This window comes from Accipiter gentilis, chromosome 27, assembly GCF_929443795.1.
Source record: "Accipiter gentilis chromosome 27, bAccGen1.1, whole genome shotgun sequence".
Lineage (NCBI taxonomy): Eukaryota > Metazoa > Chordata > Aves > Accipitriformes > Accipitridae > Astur > Astur gentilis.
Window position 1 is genome coordinate 12659217 of NC_064906.1, and position 16879 is coordinate 12676095.

Consider the following 16879-nt stretch of genomic DNA (forward strand, 5'->3'; position numbering starts at 1 on the left):
AAAAGGAAATTATGCTCATGCAGTTGACAGGCATGAAAGGAAAAAGACTGTTAAAAGAATCAAGCTGGCTAACATGAACATCCTGATTACCTTGAAAAGCTCACATCTGTATCATATGTTTACATAGTTATTATAGGGACCAAGCTGCATTCAGTGGCTTGTAAGTATAGTAATACCCAACATACTAGCACTATGAATTTAGATATATGAACACTGGAATTCCTTCCTTTCTAATAAAATATGATTAATACAGTCTGCAAAGCATAATTATTCCTTGAAAGGTCACTATTTACATCTATAAAATCATCTGATTATAACTTTATAAACAAACCTACACATAGTATATGAAAATTTATAAAAGTAATGGTATCGAGTTCACATTTGTCACATTAGTTTCCTCTGATGGAGGAACAGTACTGAGGCACTAATGCAGCTACAAACTCATCCGAAAGTGTCTTTGCATTATTGTTACTCACAGTAAGTGTTGACATATACTTGCTGAGAAGCTGGTCTACCACATTTTGTGAAATCAGAGGATTCAGAGAATTTACATCCACTTCGGGAGAAAGTTCTGAATTTCCCATCATCTCTGTACTGATTTAAAAAAAAAACAAAACAAGAAACAAAACCAACACATGTTACAGATTAGTGAAGACAAATAAGATAAAAAGTTTAAAACTATGCAGGGTTTTTTTTTTTTTATGACCACTGTAAGGGGCAATTTTCCAATACCTATACGTTTCAAAAAGTTCTTAATAGTAGCTGCAACAATAAATGCATTTAAAAGGAATGTAAATAAAACTATACAAAAAGAAAGAACAGGATGTAAAAGCTAGCATATATAAAAAAAAATGTTACAGATATTTTAAATATTCAACCCTTTCATGTGTTTCTAACTTTTATGTATTAGAATTAGTGACTGCTTAAGACTGAATAAAAGCCAACCGGCTCAACCTGTGGGCTCTTAATAGGGGACATTTTTATATGTCTTTTAAATTTCAGAGGTCATGACAGACAACTTACAGTCCGAATTTCAGAATGGGAAAGGTCAATGAAAAGTATGAAATACTCTCCTCAGAGTTTCTCAAAGGAGCTTCTGTTTTGCTACTCGTACCACATCCGCAAAAGCTAAAATATATTAAAAGAAAATCTACCAATGCTTCCTGTATTGGTAGAGAATACACCTAATAAAAGAGGAGCAGCATTTTGCATGCCAAATCAAAAGTGTACTTCATGGGTACTGCATTATAACAGCACCACTAGCTATACTTGCTTGCAAAGTAAAATCCTTGGTTTTATAGGATTAATAAAGAAACTAGAGCAACCTCAAAAATATTTTGAGAAGGATTATATAAAATTAATACTTTACAGGGACATTTTGCATCTCTATATTATAAGATTATATAATGAGTTGCTTGTGTAACTAAAATGAACAAAGCCATGCCAAAGCACAACATAGCAAGAACTCTTAATATTTCATGCTCAAAAAAATCAATAACCCAAACCCACACTCTTCAGAGAATGCTTTATTAACAGTTGATGGATATATATTCAATCATAATAACATAAATTGTTTCACATTCCATTTCTAGTGGGCTTTTCAGAAGGAAGCCACAAATTCTATATTTGCAGTGGCAACTATAAAAAACAAATAGCAAATTAAAAAAATATCCCTAAACAAGTGTTCAGTTGTATATTTCTGCAAGTTAAAGTTGTTCTCTGGGTACATGCAGTGAGTCAGCACAGTGGTGCTTCCACATGATGAAAAAAATCTCAAAGAACTAAAAAAACCCCCACATGCTATGGCTAACTACTTAGAGAACAAAATTCCTGTCTTTGAAACCATAAGAGCCGCTGTAACTGAACACTTTACATTCGTAGCATCTTCCTGTGCCTGTAGGAAAAAAGACTGAAGATACTTTAAGTATCTCAAGCTATTCAGAAAACTGAATTCCATTCTGTCACCGTTTACATAAAGAATACATGTAATAGCAGGACCTGCTCTAGGCTTATTCAGGGGAAATGTGAGAAGCTGTTTATGGCACTGTGCCATATTAGAAAATATTTCTAGCCTCGTTATATCATCATTATCCCTACTTCACAAGGCCAAAGAAACATTAAGCCTTTCTTAAAGCTTACCAACTGAAACCCCAAAACAAAGACAACAGGCTACTACCTCTAGCTCCCAAAGACAAAAATTCTTCCTATACACAAGTTCTCTCACCTGATTGCCACAACCCAAGTGTCCAGAGGAAAGGAAGGGATAGACAACCCTCTTAAAAGCGTCAGGAGGCTTCTAACTGGGAAAGGAACTTATTTCCCTTCAACAAAAAGTTTATAATCAAGATGAAATTTCAACCAGAATGTATTATCTGGAAACTAACATTTTAGAAAGCTATTCTGCCTCCTGTGCCAGGCTTGCCACTAACCCTGCTCTGTCTTGTAAAAAGAGGTACTCAATCCAGAAACAGCATCCAGCTAGATACATAGTACCATTCCTTCTGTTCCTTAGAGTGAAGATTGTTGACACTGTCTGTAGCAATGTTGGTGAACTCTTAGCAGTTTTGTCAACACTTGATCAGTTTCTGATAAAGTGATGTTATGAATATAGGCATCAGGATCTTACAAGACTTGTATTTTCCCTAAAACCCAGATTAGGGTCCTGATCCCAACCCAGTACAGATTCAGTAATAGCAGTATGTTTCCAAAGCTCTCATTGACTTAAATATGAAAGAGAAAGACATCTAGCACAGTAAAACTGCTTCCCACTCCAATATTAAAGGCTATTATTCCACATGGAGTGTCGCTTTATTTCTCAGCTATGAGTTGAATACAGTTCTACAAACAGCTTCCAAGACATGCTCTGGTAAAGAAGAACACAATTCTTTTAAAACTCCTATCTTGCAAATATTGTAAACAGAAGTTACGCATGGCTTTCTTAACAATTCGTTACATGGAAAAAACCCTCGATGCTTCTCTTAATTGGTCAGTATTTTCTCAGCTGGTTTGGAAGTGCAGCTGTAATGTGCAAATACAAATGTATATGTTTCCTCTAATACTCAATTACATTTATTAAAAGTAGAGAAAGATGAGAAAGGACAAAACGATCTTCCACCATACAGTGTTTCATAGAAGCGAACAAAGAATGTAACAGCGGTTTAGAACCTATTTTTCATACAGGCAAAAAAGGATGAAATATCACAGAAACATAGTTCTCATGATGTCATCTAGGGCATCTTCCTTCACAGTTTATTATAAACATATCCTTATAGAGAACTGTTTATTGTATTGTTAAGAAATGTCCAGCGACATTTGGTAAGCTCTGCAAGTATCCCACTTGAGCACTTTACTTTTCCCACTCACAAGCCTGAGTCAATGTCTTCTTCCACTGTCCACTACAAACATACACAACAGCTAATTATCATCCTCTTTATAACAGTTTATTGTAATCTATAAAAATACAGTTACTGTACTGCCCTCAGGCTCTTTTTTTTTTTTTTAAGCGAAGAGAGAAACCCAAAGCCTTAATATTTTTTCCTGAGTTATTTCCTCTAATTTCCATCATACTTGTTAACATGGATACCCAGGAGAGAAGTGCGTTCTCAGATACCTTGTACTGTGCCCACTCCTCTCACTCTTTCACTTCCTTTACAAGACTCTGCCATCAGGTGCTATGAGCCACATAACTTGCTTTAGCAGGAATGATCCCATTTTGATTTGTTTGCTTTGTAAATAGATGCAATGCTGGCTTTCCTGCCTCCCTTCGCCCTTCCTGTGACGGAACACATGGATTGAGAGTGCTTTAGCTCTGAATTGTATAACTCAATAGCAATCTGCTCTACTTTCTGGGGGAAGGATAGAAGGGCAATTTTAAGACCAAGAGTTGCTTTACTGGAACATCAGCCTCAAGGACATAAATGAAGAACCTGAGAGCAGGATTTCTGCCAAGGCCATGCACCTCTAGGAAGAGGGATTCACGTATTTCTGATTTGCATTCACTGTGGAGTTATTCCTCTGGCCTTCTATTAACAAAGAAGAAAAGGCCAATGAACTCAGCTCCTTATTGGTAGCTGCATCTCTCATATACCCTGCACAGGTATGTCATATAAGTGTGCATTAGTGGGTGCTCCTGATTGTTCCTTGCAGGGGAGGAAAGCAGGAGAACTTCACAGCGTAGAGCAAAGCAAGCAAAGCACAGAGTTCTGAACACAAAATGAATCTCAAAGCTGGTTATAAAAATTCTAGAGAATGGTATTATCTCCTACCTATTTGCTTTATGGTATTATACTCTAAACCATAGAGTTTGAACTCAAGCGTCCAATCTGTTGAATTAGCGAGACTGAACAACTAAAGACAGCAAAAGTGTACACAGCAGAGACTCTGGGTCAATGCCAGCTATTGAAAACAGGATTACAGTCATGAGCCACAGAAAGGCTAGCATTACTTTTTCCCCAAACAAATCAGTTGCTTTAGTAACTACATGCCAGCAAAAACTAAACAGTTACCATTTGAGCTGTTTCTACCTGGAGGATGGGGGGGGGGGGGGAAAGACATAATGCTTAAGTTGTTCCAACAAATCACACAATTCAAAAGAAAACAGTTTAAGAGTATCACAGGAGACAACCTGTATGCAGAAATTCTTCTAAATAAACAAATCACCACACAGTTCTGAGAGAAAACCTGAAGGAAGTTATTACATTCTTTCCATTGAACAGTAATGAAGCAACACTGAAACAGTGCCAGCCCCTGTAAAAAAGAACCATAGAAAGTTAATAACCATACAAATCTTCTGGGGGTATGGCCAGCAACAAACATTTTGTTTCACACACAAGAGCTCTTAAGTCTCTTCTGCTCTTCCCAGTACTTCACCAAACTGGCACAGAAGTACAAGGTGACTGTAGCTTCAAGAAGGTCTTTAACTGCATTAAAACTTCAAGCTTACAAAGCAAGTAAAAAAATCACATATTAGAAAATGCAAACAAGTTTTAAGGACCAATTTCCACAAAGCAAAATGCATAACAAATATAAAAACAGCAAGCTCTTTACTATTATCCCTCTTTTGTTTTATCTTATTACGTTAATAGACATGCAAATATTAGCACATAAACTGTGTTTTGCATGCTTACTCTCAACTACGGCTAAGAGAAAAGATAAGGGGACCTTACCTTTTGTATGTATTTAAAACCCAACTTAGAAGGCTAACAATCTCATTTGCTTCCAGATCCTCTGCAGCAAGCTCTTGCATGCGGGTGGACAAAGCTTGATGGTACATGTTTAGCAATCTGTTGAAAATGTCATAATGTGGGGGAAAACGTTGATCCAGCAGGGTTTTAGCCACAAGCAGGTCATCAAGGACGTATTTACGTATGATTTCTAGATGGCGCACAAGCCACATTTTGTCAGATTCTCTAGTATCTGCTTGAGTGCCTTCAATTCGTGTGCTCACAGTTCTTTCCAAAATGTTGAACATTTTTTCTTTCCACTTCTTTGGTCTGCCAGGAGGTATGAACCCAGTTTGTTTTTTCCGGTCTAACATGCGCCTGTCAGTTTTCTCCTCCCTCTCAATTATCCTAACAACAGAAACAAGCAAGGTTGGATCTCGACGGACTGTAACAAGAGATCTTTGAACCACCATCCAAAGTTGCTTTGCCAACTCCTCAGAAAGTTTCTGCATATCTCCAAAGTACGTATGGATAAGGTTCATGTCATGTGTGTTTTTGCTGTCCATGCGATACTGCTCATACATCAGGTTATCACGAGAACACTCTAAGTCCATCAGTTTTCGATGAGCTTGCAACAGTTCCCCTCGCTCAATCAGATCTTGGGTCTCCCTGACTATCTCTGGAACTGAAAGAAAAGCAAAGAAGAAGAAAAACCAAAAAGAGTAGAACAACACGATCAAAATACAAAGAATAAATACAAGACAATAACAGCACTAGGAAACAAGCTGGAAAACAGCTGTAGTAATTCTTTTGAAATAATTTAAAGGAAATTATTTTGAAGTATTAAAAAATTCTTAGTAAATGCTGTGTAACTTTATACATTATTAACTCCAATTCTCCATTCTGATCAGTAGCTAAACAAATATCATAGTGCCAACAGAACATAAATTCCTTTCTCTCCCTCTCCTCCCTTAAAAAAAAATAACTTAAAAAATCCATGAAAGTCTACTATGAAACAAACTGCAGTACTAGCTTCCCTATATCTTACACAAAAGGCTTTTAACTTGCCTGACTAAAAGTCGCTTACCCTGTTGAACCTGAGGCTGCATATACCCAACAAATACTGAATTTTACCTCCTTCTTGAAAGAACAGGTTTTGCCTGCCTAAGGCATAAAGGAAGAATACGGATAATTACATATGCTGCTAAACTATTTAGAATACTTTTTTTTCTTTTTTATTTTTCAGTATTTGAGGAATATTATAGAAGAGGATTAGGATCCTGTGGGGGAAAGAACTGAAAAATCTCAGCAGAAAAATTGTCACTGCAAAAAAGGCAGCTAGTGATAGAACTGTCAGCCCCCAAAGAAGGTTTGCAAAGACAATTATACACAATCATTAATCATGATGAGAACCACTTGGTTGATAAAACATTTGTTTTGCTCAGAGTGAAGTTATCATCAACTATACTGTTTAACAATCCCGGGGGGAGATGCTTCACACTAAAAACCTCTCAGAATGCCAGAAAAGAAAAGGCGTACTGTCTCAATTCATCAATCTAAAAGAAAACAACACCCCCAAAATTACTCAGCATTGGAACACATAGAATTTTGTTGTTGTTTTTCATTGCTAGACATTGAATGTAAATACTAGTCTTTTTCTTTAAGTTGCACACCATATCCCAGTTTGGTACCAAAGCAGTTAGACACACTCAACCTGGTATGACTGGGAAACAATTTTTCTTTAGAGGCACATTTTGGGAATTACTTTCAGGAAAGAAGAGGAGAGAAAAGACTATTTTAAATAAAATCAAAGGGGTATGATAGGCTTAGCCCCCACTATAGAGGTAAAATTCTTAAAATTACTTATAAGCAGAAAAGTCCTGGCAAGGAATTCACCCTGATTCAAGATGGAATGGAATGTGCACTAAAAAGGCTGCATAGAAGGACAGAGGTAATAACCATTTTCTTTATCTTTACAGTATCCACTATATCACATTAATCTTATTTAATTTTGCAAACCTTTGCAATTGTGCAGTGGTGCAAGGAAGAAGTATTTCCTATGTATAATTCCCTTATGCATGAATTGGTTTCTGTGATTGTGCTGTCTGACTGGGAAGCCAGGACTGCACAGCTGAAACTGAACTTCAGGTAGTTTATACTTACGTTTATAACATTAACGGAAATCCTTAAGGCTCCTAGCTGTTGTGTGAGAAAGACTGCCAGGGAATCTTTGACTGGAGATCTTGCTGTTTCATATTCTGCAAAAAATTTTTGCTTCCTAATATCATCTGGGACTATTTTTACCCAACCACCTAGGCTTGTTGTAGGTGCCCAACTCACTGGCAACATTTCAGATCTTCACGAATTTTCTTCCTGTACATGCCATTTGCATATTTCAGTCTTTTATACTAAACATGTTATCTTTGCTACTGATTGCTAGCAAGAAGCTTCTTTGTGACTTGTGTCTGATGATGAGATAGGCCAGACTAGAAGTTCTGACAGCACAATTTAGACTTGATATATATGAAATGGTTACCAGCTACTTCCCTAAATGTGATGCGTAGGTGATTCTTCCTTAATTCTTCATTTCCAGTGAGGTTTAAAGTTGTCAGCATTACTTAACAACCTTACAGCTGTTAGTACCATTTTAAAGTGCTTTCACTATGTGATGGATTATATAAACATTGGATTACCTGAAAAGATATTCTTGAGATTTTCTACAGCAGCTGCCAGTTGGCTATGTTGCACTACAGCATCCTTAACATCCTTGAGGTTTTCTATGGTGTTGATGCTCTGTCTCCAGTCCTTATTGACATCTATCAAAGACTGCTGAATGTCCTTCACATCATTCAGTGCATTGTGCAGTTGACTTAAACCTGTTCGTACTCCATCTAACTGTGACTGGATTGCTGCCTTAAATACAAACAATAAAACAAAGAAAGAACTCGTATTAATCATTATAGGTTCTGTATTTACAATGTTTCTCAAGAATTAATTTTAATTTCAGTATCTAACATTTACAGATGAAAACAAACCTGAAAAGGCAATATTATAGCTTACTAGAAATGAGTAACTTTTTCCATGTGTGTGCGCATATTCTTTTTTTGAAGTTCTGAAGTTGCATCTAGTTTTAAAGGACCTAGATACAACTGGTTCACCCACAAAGCTAACATAGGAGCTTAGGCAGATAGATCATTATCTTTATAAATCTTTATTAAACCAGGATTATGGGAAGGCAGAACCAGATTTCTTTGCATTTCCTTCATAAATTCACTTCAAAGGGGGCTCTCAGAAGCTGATATAGATGTTTCAACAGAATGCTTAGTGCTTGGTATGTACAGATTCACAAAGCATTTTACCAAAACAATTAAAAAGTTTGACTGGCAACTGAAAATGTTCTAAAAAAAAAAATATTAAAATTCTGAATGTTCTAAAAAAAAAACCCCTCCAGCCTGTCATGCCTGAAAGCAAAAAAAAGAAAAAAAAATCAAAAATAATTCAGTCAAAACAAAAAACAACAAAACCCCAAACTGAATAAAGTTTTGCACTGTAAAACATCAACAACCAGACCAACAATCCAACTACTAGATTATTTTGGCATAAAGAGAGGTTATCGATATAGATAGCTCTTGTGACAGGTGACAATTGAAATAATCACTCTTCACATAGGCTGTTAGTCCTGAATATCATTTGACGGTCCAGACACCTTACAGAAAATGCATTATAGCGCATATATGAGTGAAAGAAATCAGATCACATCCACAGGATGTTTTTTACATATGTATTTTTAAAAAGATGTGACTAAGATGAAATCAGGTGAGTGGAAAATGAAACTGGAAATAACAGACTTCAAAAGACAAACCAAAGGCAAGACATCAGCGAAAACTCAGTTGCTTACCTCAAGGACTTGAAGTAACCAGTAAAGAAGTGAGGCACTAATGGTTTTGCTAAGCTCAAAACACATTTTTTGCCATATTTTTAATGCCAAAAAGCTTGGGCAGTCATGGAACTTTTTGTCTGATACTAGAAGCCAAAAAGGAAATCCTGGTAACTATGAAAAACATTTATTGTGTTTTAAATGTACTGGGAAAGTCCCAGAAAAAAGCAGTGATTCTTAAACTACCGCTATTTATGTACTTTCCAATTATGATGTGCTGATTTCATCGATAAAAATTTATTTTCCTGTCGGACTCAGTACAATTAAGCAGTGGTAAGGCATTTTTATACAATATCTATCTACAGAATTGCTGCATTAACACATTTTTCCCCTACAGGAACTGAGGTAATTAGGATACTCAAACATTCAATATGATACTCAAACACAATCTTCTAAAGCTGACCATAAAGTATTTTAAAAGTCACATGACCATTAAACATCCAATACTTCTGATTTGATATTTCAATTTCTTCTGAGGCTGATCTTCCAAGTATTACATATTCAAATTTTTGCCTATTTAACTTTTGCAGAAACTTGATTATGTTAAACTGAAACAATCACTAATCTTGGTCACTGACACAAATAGCCAGGGAAAAATCTACATCCACCCATGTTCACTTCATGTTCTAGTAGTCAGCTGGGGCCAAGGAAGGGGGTGGGGGGGACAGGGAGTGAGGCATGTCCTAGCATTGTGGACTTGACTTCCTAGAATGCATACCCATCTTAGATTGGACTGACCATCGCTGTATTAAAATAAACAAAAACAAAACCAAGCCATCCTAGGAACAGGGCTCAAAATTTCATTTTTATCTCTTTTCAAGTGACAGCCCTCAACATGAAGCCACAGAACCAGGACCCTGGCTGCCTGGTCTCCCTAGAGCCCTATGGTTCAAATTCATGATTGCACAGCCACTAAGAATCAAAAGGTAGAGGATTCAAGCATGTTTATACTCAGGAAAACCCATGACATAGGAACTCCCCTAGGATATGTATGCAGTATTTCTTCAGGGTGAGAGAAAACCAAAACCTAAGTTCTCCCATTGACTGAATATGTGCACAGAGATGGCTGTCAATGCTCATAACTTTGCAGGCTCTGCAATAGAGTCCAAGCAGCTCTTTGCCTACATTTCGGACTGCAGAGCCCAGAAGTACTAGCCTACAGTGCTAGCTGGTGCTTATCCACCCATCTTTTCAGAGTTCTGCTGCTGATGCTTAAAAATACTGCTTCACTAACTGCCATCAGTCTCATGCATGAAGCGGATGTGTCTGACAAATTTCAAAGCAGTTTTTCCTGTAAGAATTTGTATAATGCAGGAAGAAAGGCAGAGAAGGATGTAAGAAATGGACATAACTAAATATTTGGGAGAGGATATAGAGAGAGGAGTAGGATAACCAACTGGAGGAGATGCTGGTTTTTGGGGCACAACACCATTCTAGACCTCTGTGGCTTCATCCTTGTAAGTGACACACAACTATTACCCTTTTTTTCTACTCTTCACCCTTGTTTGACTTGATTATCTTGATTCATCTGAAGAAAACGATGACAAAGATGAAAGCATATCCAGCCAGAAAGAAGCACCAACATGACCACACTAAACGATTTACCACATGTTCATTCACATAGATGAAGCAGCTGAGATATTCCAACAGTGATCCAACCTGAAAAGTCAGCAACTCCTCTGGCTGATGATCCTGATGACCCTGTCTCTCAATCTTCCACACCATACATATACACAATTAAATACAGAGCAAGAGCATTTCTTACATCCTCTCTGTGCTCCCATCCATTATAGTAATTCTTACAGGAAAAACTGCTTTGCTATCCATTCCCATCACTAACCATCACCTGTTTCAGGAATGCATCCTGAATGGATCAAGGGGCATTGTACTTCTTTTTGGAACAGGTATTTCTGACCATCTATAGACAACTAAAGTTAAGGTAACTTAAGGCAAATTACAAGAAAGTTAGCTATAAAGTGGATTTAGGCATTTACAAAACTTATAGTTACGTTTAGTCATCACTGTCTATAGAAGCAGCCAGTAGGCAAATGACTGTGCTCATATTATAAACAGATCACAGTAACTAAACAGCTGATTCCTTATTAATGGACTCCACTACATGCTTCATACTACAGACAAAAATTAATGTGTAATTTGCTAACAGATTTTTTCACTGTGAAAGAAGGCAGGCTCTCTTCTACTTCATACAGACCCCTACAAAGAAGGAGCCATCAAATAGTTGTGAGATAAACTAACTTCTTCTGAAATGTAAGATTAGATACAGTGTATACTGGCCATTTTGATCTGGTAAACCCAAAAATATTTCCCAAAACACTGTTCTAAGGCTCAAATCCAATTACAGTGGTCTAAACCAACTGTTGGCTAGTGAGTACCAGTGAAAGAAGAAAACACAGAACTCAGTAACACATAGACACTAAACATAGGATGACCTCACTCATAGTTCAGGCTAAGTCTGTGTGTGTCCATGTGCATGCGTGCACTCACATGCACACATGTGAAAGAGGGGAAAAATCATGGGGTACACTTCCGCAAGAGACAAAAATGTGATAGATTTTAGCTATCTTCCATAATGCCATGTAAAAGTCAGAGACTAAACTGACTGATCTTTTTCAGTCACCATCATCAACTTTTTGTTACAAGTTCAGCATTCAACCATTAAGACAAAGGTTTGTTGGCTGACAGGCTACACAGTACAAGGGTAGCTGTCCATGGATAAACTGTATAAGTTACAGGACATAAGAACACTTGAAAACCTTGAATAAAATTTCAGTAATATGTACAGCATTAGTTTGCACTACTTCCAGGATGCAAAGTTTCTGTTTTGGACACAGAGCAAAAATTAAAGTCCATGGTTTAAAACTATCTGGATGAAAATGTAGAATCAGAAAACAAAAAAAAGAAGGTACATTCATGCTGCACCACGGACACTCAGGTTTATCGAACTTTGTACCTTGAGTCGAGCTTCTACTGAAGCCTTCTTACGAGCTTCCCTCCTGCGATACTGCTCCACTTTATCCAGCTGATCAGGACGCTGAAGCATTCCCGCTACTCTCTGAACAGCTGTTGCAACTGCTTCCCTATCCGTTTCCTCCATTGTTGATTAGGACCTCAAAATGCCTTCATAATTTAACAGTACTGAAAAGAAATAGAACATTTTTAGAAAATATTTTTTCATTTGATGGCTATGTATCATTTCAAAGTTAACAACTGGAGAACTAACTTTGGCCATAAACACAGTGCAACTTGACAGAAGCATCATCAGACTGCATTATAAAGAGTAGTAATCGCAATTCTACAAGAATTGCATTTAAAGTCACTTAACTCTGTTTCATGAGTTTACCTGAAATGTTCTTTGGTTACTGTTTTTGCATTTACCTAGCTCTCTGTAAGTTTGCATAACAAAAACCAAAACCAAAACCCAAAACAACAACAACAAAAGAACAGCAAATCTTCATTTAAAAGACAGATTCTATCTAATCCTAGAGTAGGTTTGCCTACTAAAAGGGGAATGAGACAAGCATAAAGGAATCTTGTCCTAACTCTTCCTGAACTAGAATCTGGTGGAGCTGAGAGAACCATAGTCCCCCTGCAGCAATAGGTCAAATTTGCTACCAGAAGTGGAGAGAAACATAGCTGTGGAAGCTCTAAATCCAGAGACTTAACTATAAAGCACTTCCATTCAGACTTTCAATGGATGATTTTTTTATTTCCGACTCTCGTATTCAGTTCTTCTTACAGTATCAGTACATCAGAAGTATAGGTATGCAGGGAAAAATTAATCAAGTATTTCATCTAGGTCTCCAGCAGAACTTCTAGTGAAGTCAAGACATGCATGCAAACCAGTATGCAAAAAAGATAAAATTTGCTGGGCATCAAATCAGACCTGTTCTCTCAAGCTTCACTAGCTACTAACAGAAAGCAGGGAGGATCCCAGTCACCGAAGATACAAGAACATGGTGTCCACAGAATTCTAAGGAACACATCTGGACTCCCTCATTCCTTCCAAATTCTTTCCAACATTTTATGTCTTTAGTCTTGTAATAAAACAGAACATTTTAGGTTCTGCTGCCACAACTACAGATTATACTCCCTCATATCCATATTACTCCTTCAAAGTAGATATCTGCTGTCAAAGCAGTCTGCACTCCTATATCCAGCACATCACTTAATCTCAACAGAATAGTGATCTGATGAAGAACTGTGCCAAGTGGACAGAACTGGAAGAGCAAAAGTGAGAAAACTCATGGGTCGAGAGAAAGACAGTTTGATAGGTGAAAGAAAGCGGAAACACCTCCCACCCCCCCAACCAAAAAAAAAAACTTACCCCCCAAAACAAGTGAAGCAAAGGAAATTGCTCACCACCTCCCACAGGCAAATTAATGCTCCAGGCAATTTTTTAACAATGGCCACCCTGGAAGCCACCCCCACCCCCCCTTCTTCTTCCTCTACCTCATCTTTTATTGGTGAGCATGACATTATGTGGTAGGCAATTTCCCTTCGGCGAGTTTGGGTCAGCCATCCCAGCTGTCTTCTCTATCAGTCTCTTGCCCATCCCCAGCCTATTCAAGGGGAGTGGAGGACAGAGTAGGACAAAGAGAAAGCCTTGATGCTGTGCAAGCACCCTTCAGCAACAGCCAAAACACTGGTGTGTTATCAACACTGTTTTAGCCACAAATCCAAAACACAGCACCGTACAGGCTGCTATGAAGAAAGTTAACTCCATCCTGGACAGACTCAGTACAGCATTAGTAGAATTAGTCATTTTAGAACTTATCAGGGTTAAAAAAGATTTCAGGCAAGGTTTGCCCAAGAGCTAGTCCATAAGACCCTAAGTCTGATACCTCAAGATCTGTATCTCTAGTATCTTCAAAAATTACATGCATAAATATGCACTTATTCCATAATTATTTCTACAGTGTAAACTCAAGTCCTACCTTACCTCCTCAGCTGTGAAACCATACCCATCACTTCTCTACTAATGAATGGCCTGTTTAGCTCAAACGTTTGACTTCCTACTCTACATCCCAAGGTTTAGGATCTATTGCTACCACTCATACTTCTGAATGAATACTCCTGTTTTGTTTAGTCCAAGCCACTTCCAAGCTATCAGGGCTGTATCTACAATTTCTAAAAAAATTGTTATTTCTAAATATGAATTTACTGCAGAAGTCTATCTGCAGTAGACAGCTTTATGCTGAATTACTGCCTTTATTAACGACTCTGAATACAATCAACAGAGTTACGACAGCTTTAACCCACACGGCCACTACCCAGGCACGTTAAGCAGACCTCACGAACAAAGTTAGTAGTCAGAATACCTCAATACCCTAACCGATTACGCACTAACCTGCTGAGGTAGACAGGCTGTTGCACAACTACTAACCATTCAAAAGGAAGGGCAAACTTCAAGAAACCACGCCAACTTTACACAGAGGCTACGAGCCAAAACCACAAACATCTTCAGAGCAAAGTACTGGGAGAAGTGAACAAAAGAAAGTCCCGAGCAGTCTCGGAAAAGCTTCAGCTGCAAGCACACCCTCATCCTCCGGACTCCGGCCGGGAGCCGAGAAGGGAGCCAGCGGCAGCGACACGTTCCGCACCCCCCTCCAAAAACGAGCTTCTGGGCTAGAGGCGGGCAACGACAGCCCAAGTTTGGGGCACAACCCCTCCGAACAAAGCTCGGAGGAAGCTGCAGCAGCCCCCGGCCGGCAGCCCCGGCTCCGCCCGGCCGCCCTCCCCGACGGAGGTGGCTCCCCTCGAATTATCGACACCGACGCAGGTGCCCGCCCCTGCCGGGCAAAGGCCGGAGACCTGTCCCCGGGCACGCAAGCCAGGCTTGCAGCCTCGGCAGAGGCCCTCGGAGGCGCCGGAGGAGCCCTCGGCACCCCCTTCTTCGGCCTCGCCATCTCGAGGGGAGCTCCCCGGCCTGGCCCGGCCCTGCCCGGCCTCTCTCGTCCCCACTCCGCTTCCCGTTACCAGACCCGGATCGCTACAGACAGCGACAGTCCCGGCAAAGAACCGGCAAAGCGGCGCTCACCGGCCGGGGCACACGCACCCTACCCCCGCCCTGGCACAGGGCCAGCGGCGGGGGCCGAAGGAGCCGCCGCCGCCGCCTCCACCGCCACTTACCGGCTGCAACCCGCCCCGCGGCGAAGGGACTGACAGTCCGCAAGTGCGCAGGCGCCGGGCCCACACAGCGGCGCACCGCCGGCCGCGCAGGCGCATCAACGAAGCCTTCTCCTCCCCGCCGCCTCCGCTCTCACCCGCTGTCGGCCGGCGCGCATGCGGGCTAGGCGCCCTCACCTGTTGGCAGGAGCGGGCTGCGCCTGCGCGGCACCGGGAAATGGGGGGGGGGGGGGGGGGGGGCGAGATGAGGCGCCCGGTAACCGAAAAAGTCTCTGGAAGAGCGGTAGCGGCTCAGGCTGCCTTAGCGGCTGTGGAGCACCGCTGCCGGCTCTCCCTGAGGAGCTTTGTCCCTGTGGCGAGGCGGCTGTGTGGGTGTACGCGTTGGTGGGTGCGATGGGAGAGGTGGGAGCGAGGGGAGCGCCCACGTCTCCTCAGAGCGGGCTCCTCTGCAGCCTGCGGGGGGGGGGGGGCTACAGGCGGCGCCTCCTCATCTTTCTGCCTTCTTGTTTTGTTTTTTTTTTTTTTTTACAGTCTCTCAGGGTCGAGGGCACTGTCAGTGCTTTTGGGGCCTGATTCAAGGTTACTGAGATCGGTTAAAAAAAATAAAAATAAAGTGCAGGAGTCCTGTGAGGTGTTAAGCCTTTGGTTTCGAATGGTAACCTGCAGTGAAAGCTTGGTCGTTGGGTATCGGTCTGGAAAAAGGAAGCATGCGAAGTAAGGGTGCTGCAGGTGGATAGGCTGTGAATCATGCAGTACCTCTCAGATCTACGTGGAGGTGGCTTTGCCTGGCAGAGGAGAAGGGAAGGTCCTCGTTCAGGCCGTTGTGTCAGCTGTGTCTTTTCTTCATACGTTGCCCAGAACCTGGGTTGTGGCTGACCTGAGAAAGGCTGTGTTGAGGAGACTGGTGTGGCCGCCAAGATGGAGCTCGCTGCGGCCTCCCCTGGCTCCGCACGTCAGAAATGCTGAGGCTCAGGGGAGCTGCTTGCTTAGGATTTAATTCATACATAAGGGAAAACTATGGTGTGTTTAAAAAGACAAATAGTTATGAAATTAGCGCTGGGTTGGTGGATACAGCAGGAAATGGGGACGGACAAGGTGCCTCCTGGGGACTGGGTTGTTAGCTGGGTTTGTGTAGGGGTTGCCATAGCAGCTGCCAGCAACTCCAAGTGCCCAGGCAGACCGCAGGCTTAAAAACCCGCCTGAGATTAAGCAAGTGCCTCAGCCGGCACTCTGTGCCCAGTGCTTTGCAGTGGGACCTGCAGCTGTCATGAAAGAAGGAGCTTAACCTGTCCCTCAACACGTGAGTTCCCACCTGCAGCAGTCTGATCAGACAGAAATGAGAGTTATGCAATTAGAAATAAAGTTTTGATAATGGGCAACCTTTAAGGAGCTCTTGTAATTTTGTAAACTGCTTAGATCTTCTCATTTTGAATTAGCAACCAAAAGTAGAGAATTTTTCTTTTTTTCTTTTCCTTGCTAGTCTATCATCTTGGTGCTAAAACAGGGATAAAAATACTGAAGGTGTGGTTGGTTTTTACAACATTTCATTATGTGGTCATTTTATGCATCATTGATTTAGGTTGATTTTTGTGTGGTGATGGAGATGGAGGAGACCGTGGGAGGTGAGACTGAG

General features: G+C 40.5%; 1 protein-coding gene across 3 annotated transcripts in view; it reads right to left on the reverse strand.

Annotated features, from left to right (window-relative positions):
• EXOC3 (exocyst complex component 3) overlaps window positions 1-15325 on the reverse strand; it is a 28528-nt gene extending 13203 nt beyond the window's left edge. Inside the window, exons 1-5 of one of the 3 annotated variants that reach the window (XM_049830207.1) lie at window positions 14504-14593; window positions 12071-12255; window positions 7856-8075; window positions 5166-5847; window positions 477-594 (exon numbers count right to left, since the gene is read on the reverse strand). In XM_049830207.1, coding sequence (XP_049686164.1) covers window positions 477-594; window positions 5166-5847; window positions 7856-8075; window positions 12071-12214 — 1164 coding nt within the window. In that variant the 5' untranslated portion in view covers window positions 12215-12255; window positions 14504-14593. Of the gene's footprint in view, window positions 1-476; window positions 595-5165; window positions 5848-7325; window positions 7421-7855; window positions 8076-12070; window positions 12256-14503; window positions 14594-15249 lie in introns of those variants that run through there. The other 2 variants (XM_049830208.1, XM_049830209.1) reach the window with 2 other exon arrangements.
• Window positions 15326-16879: the final 1554 nt, after the last annotated feature.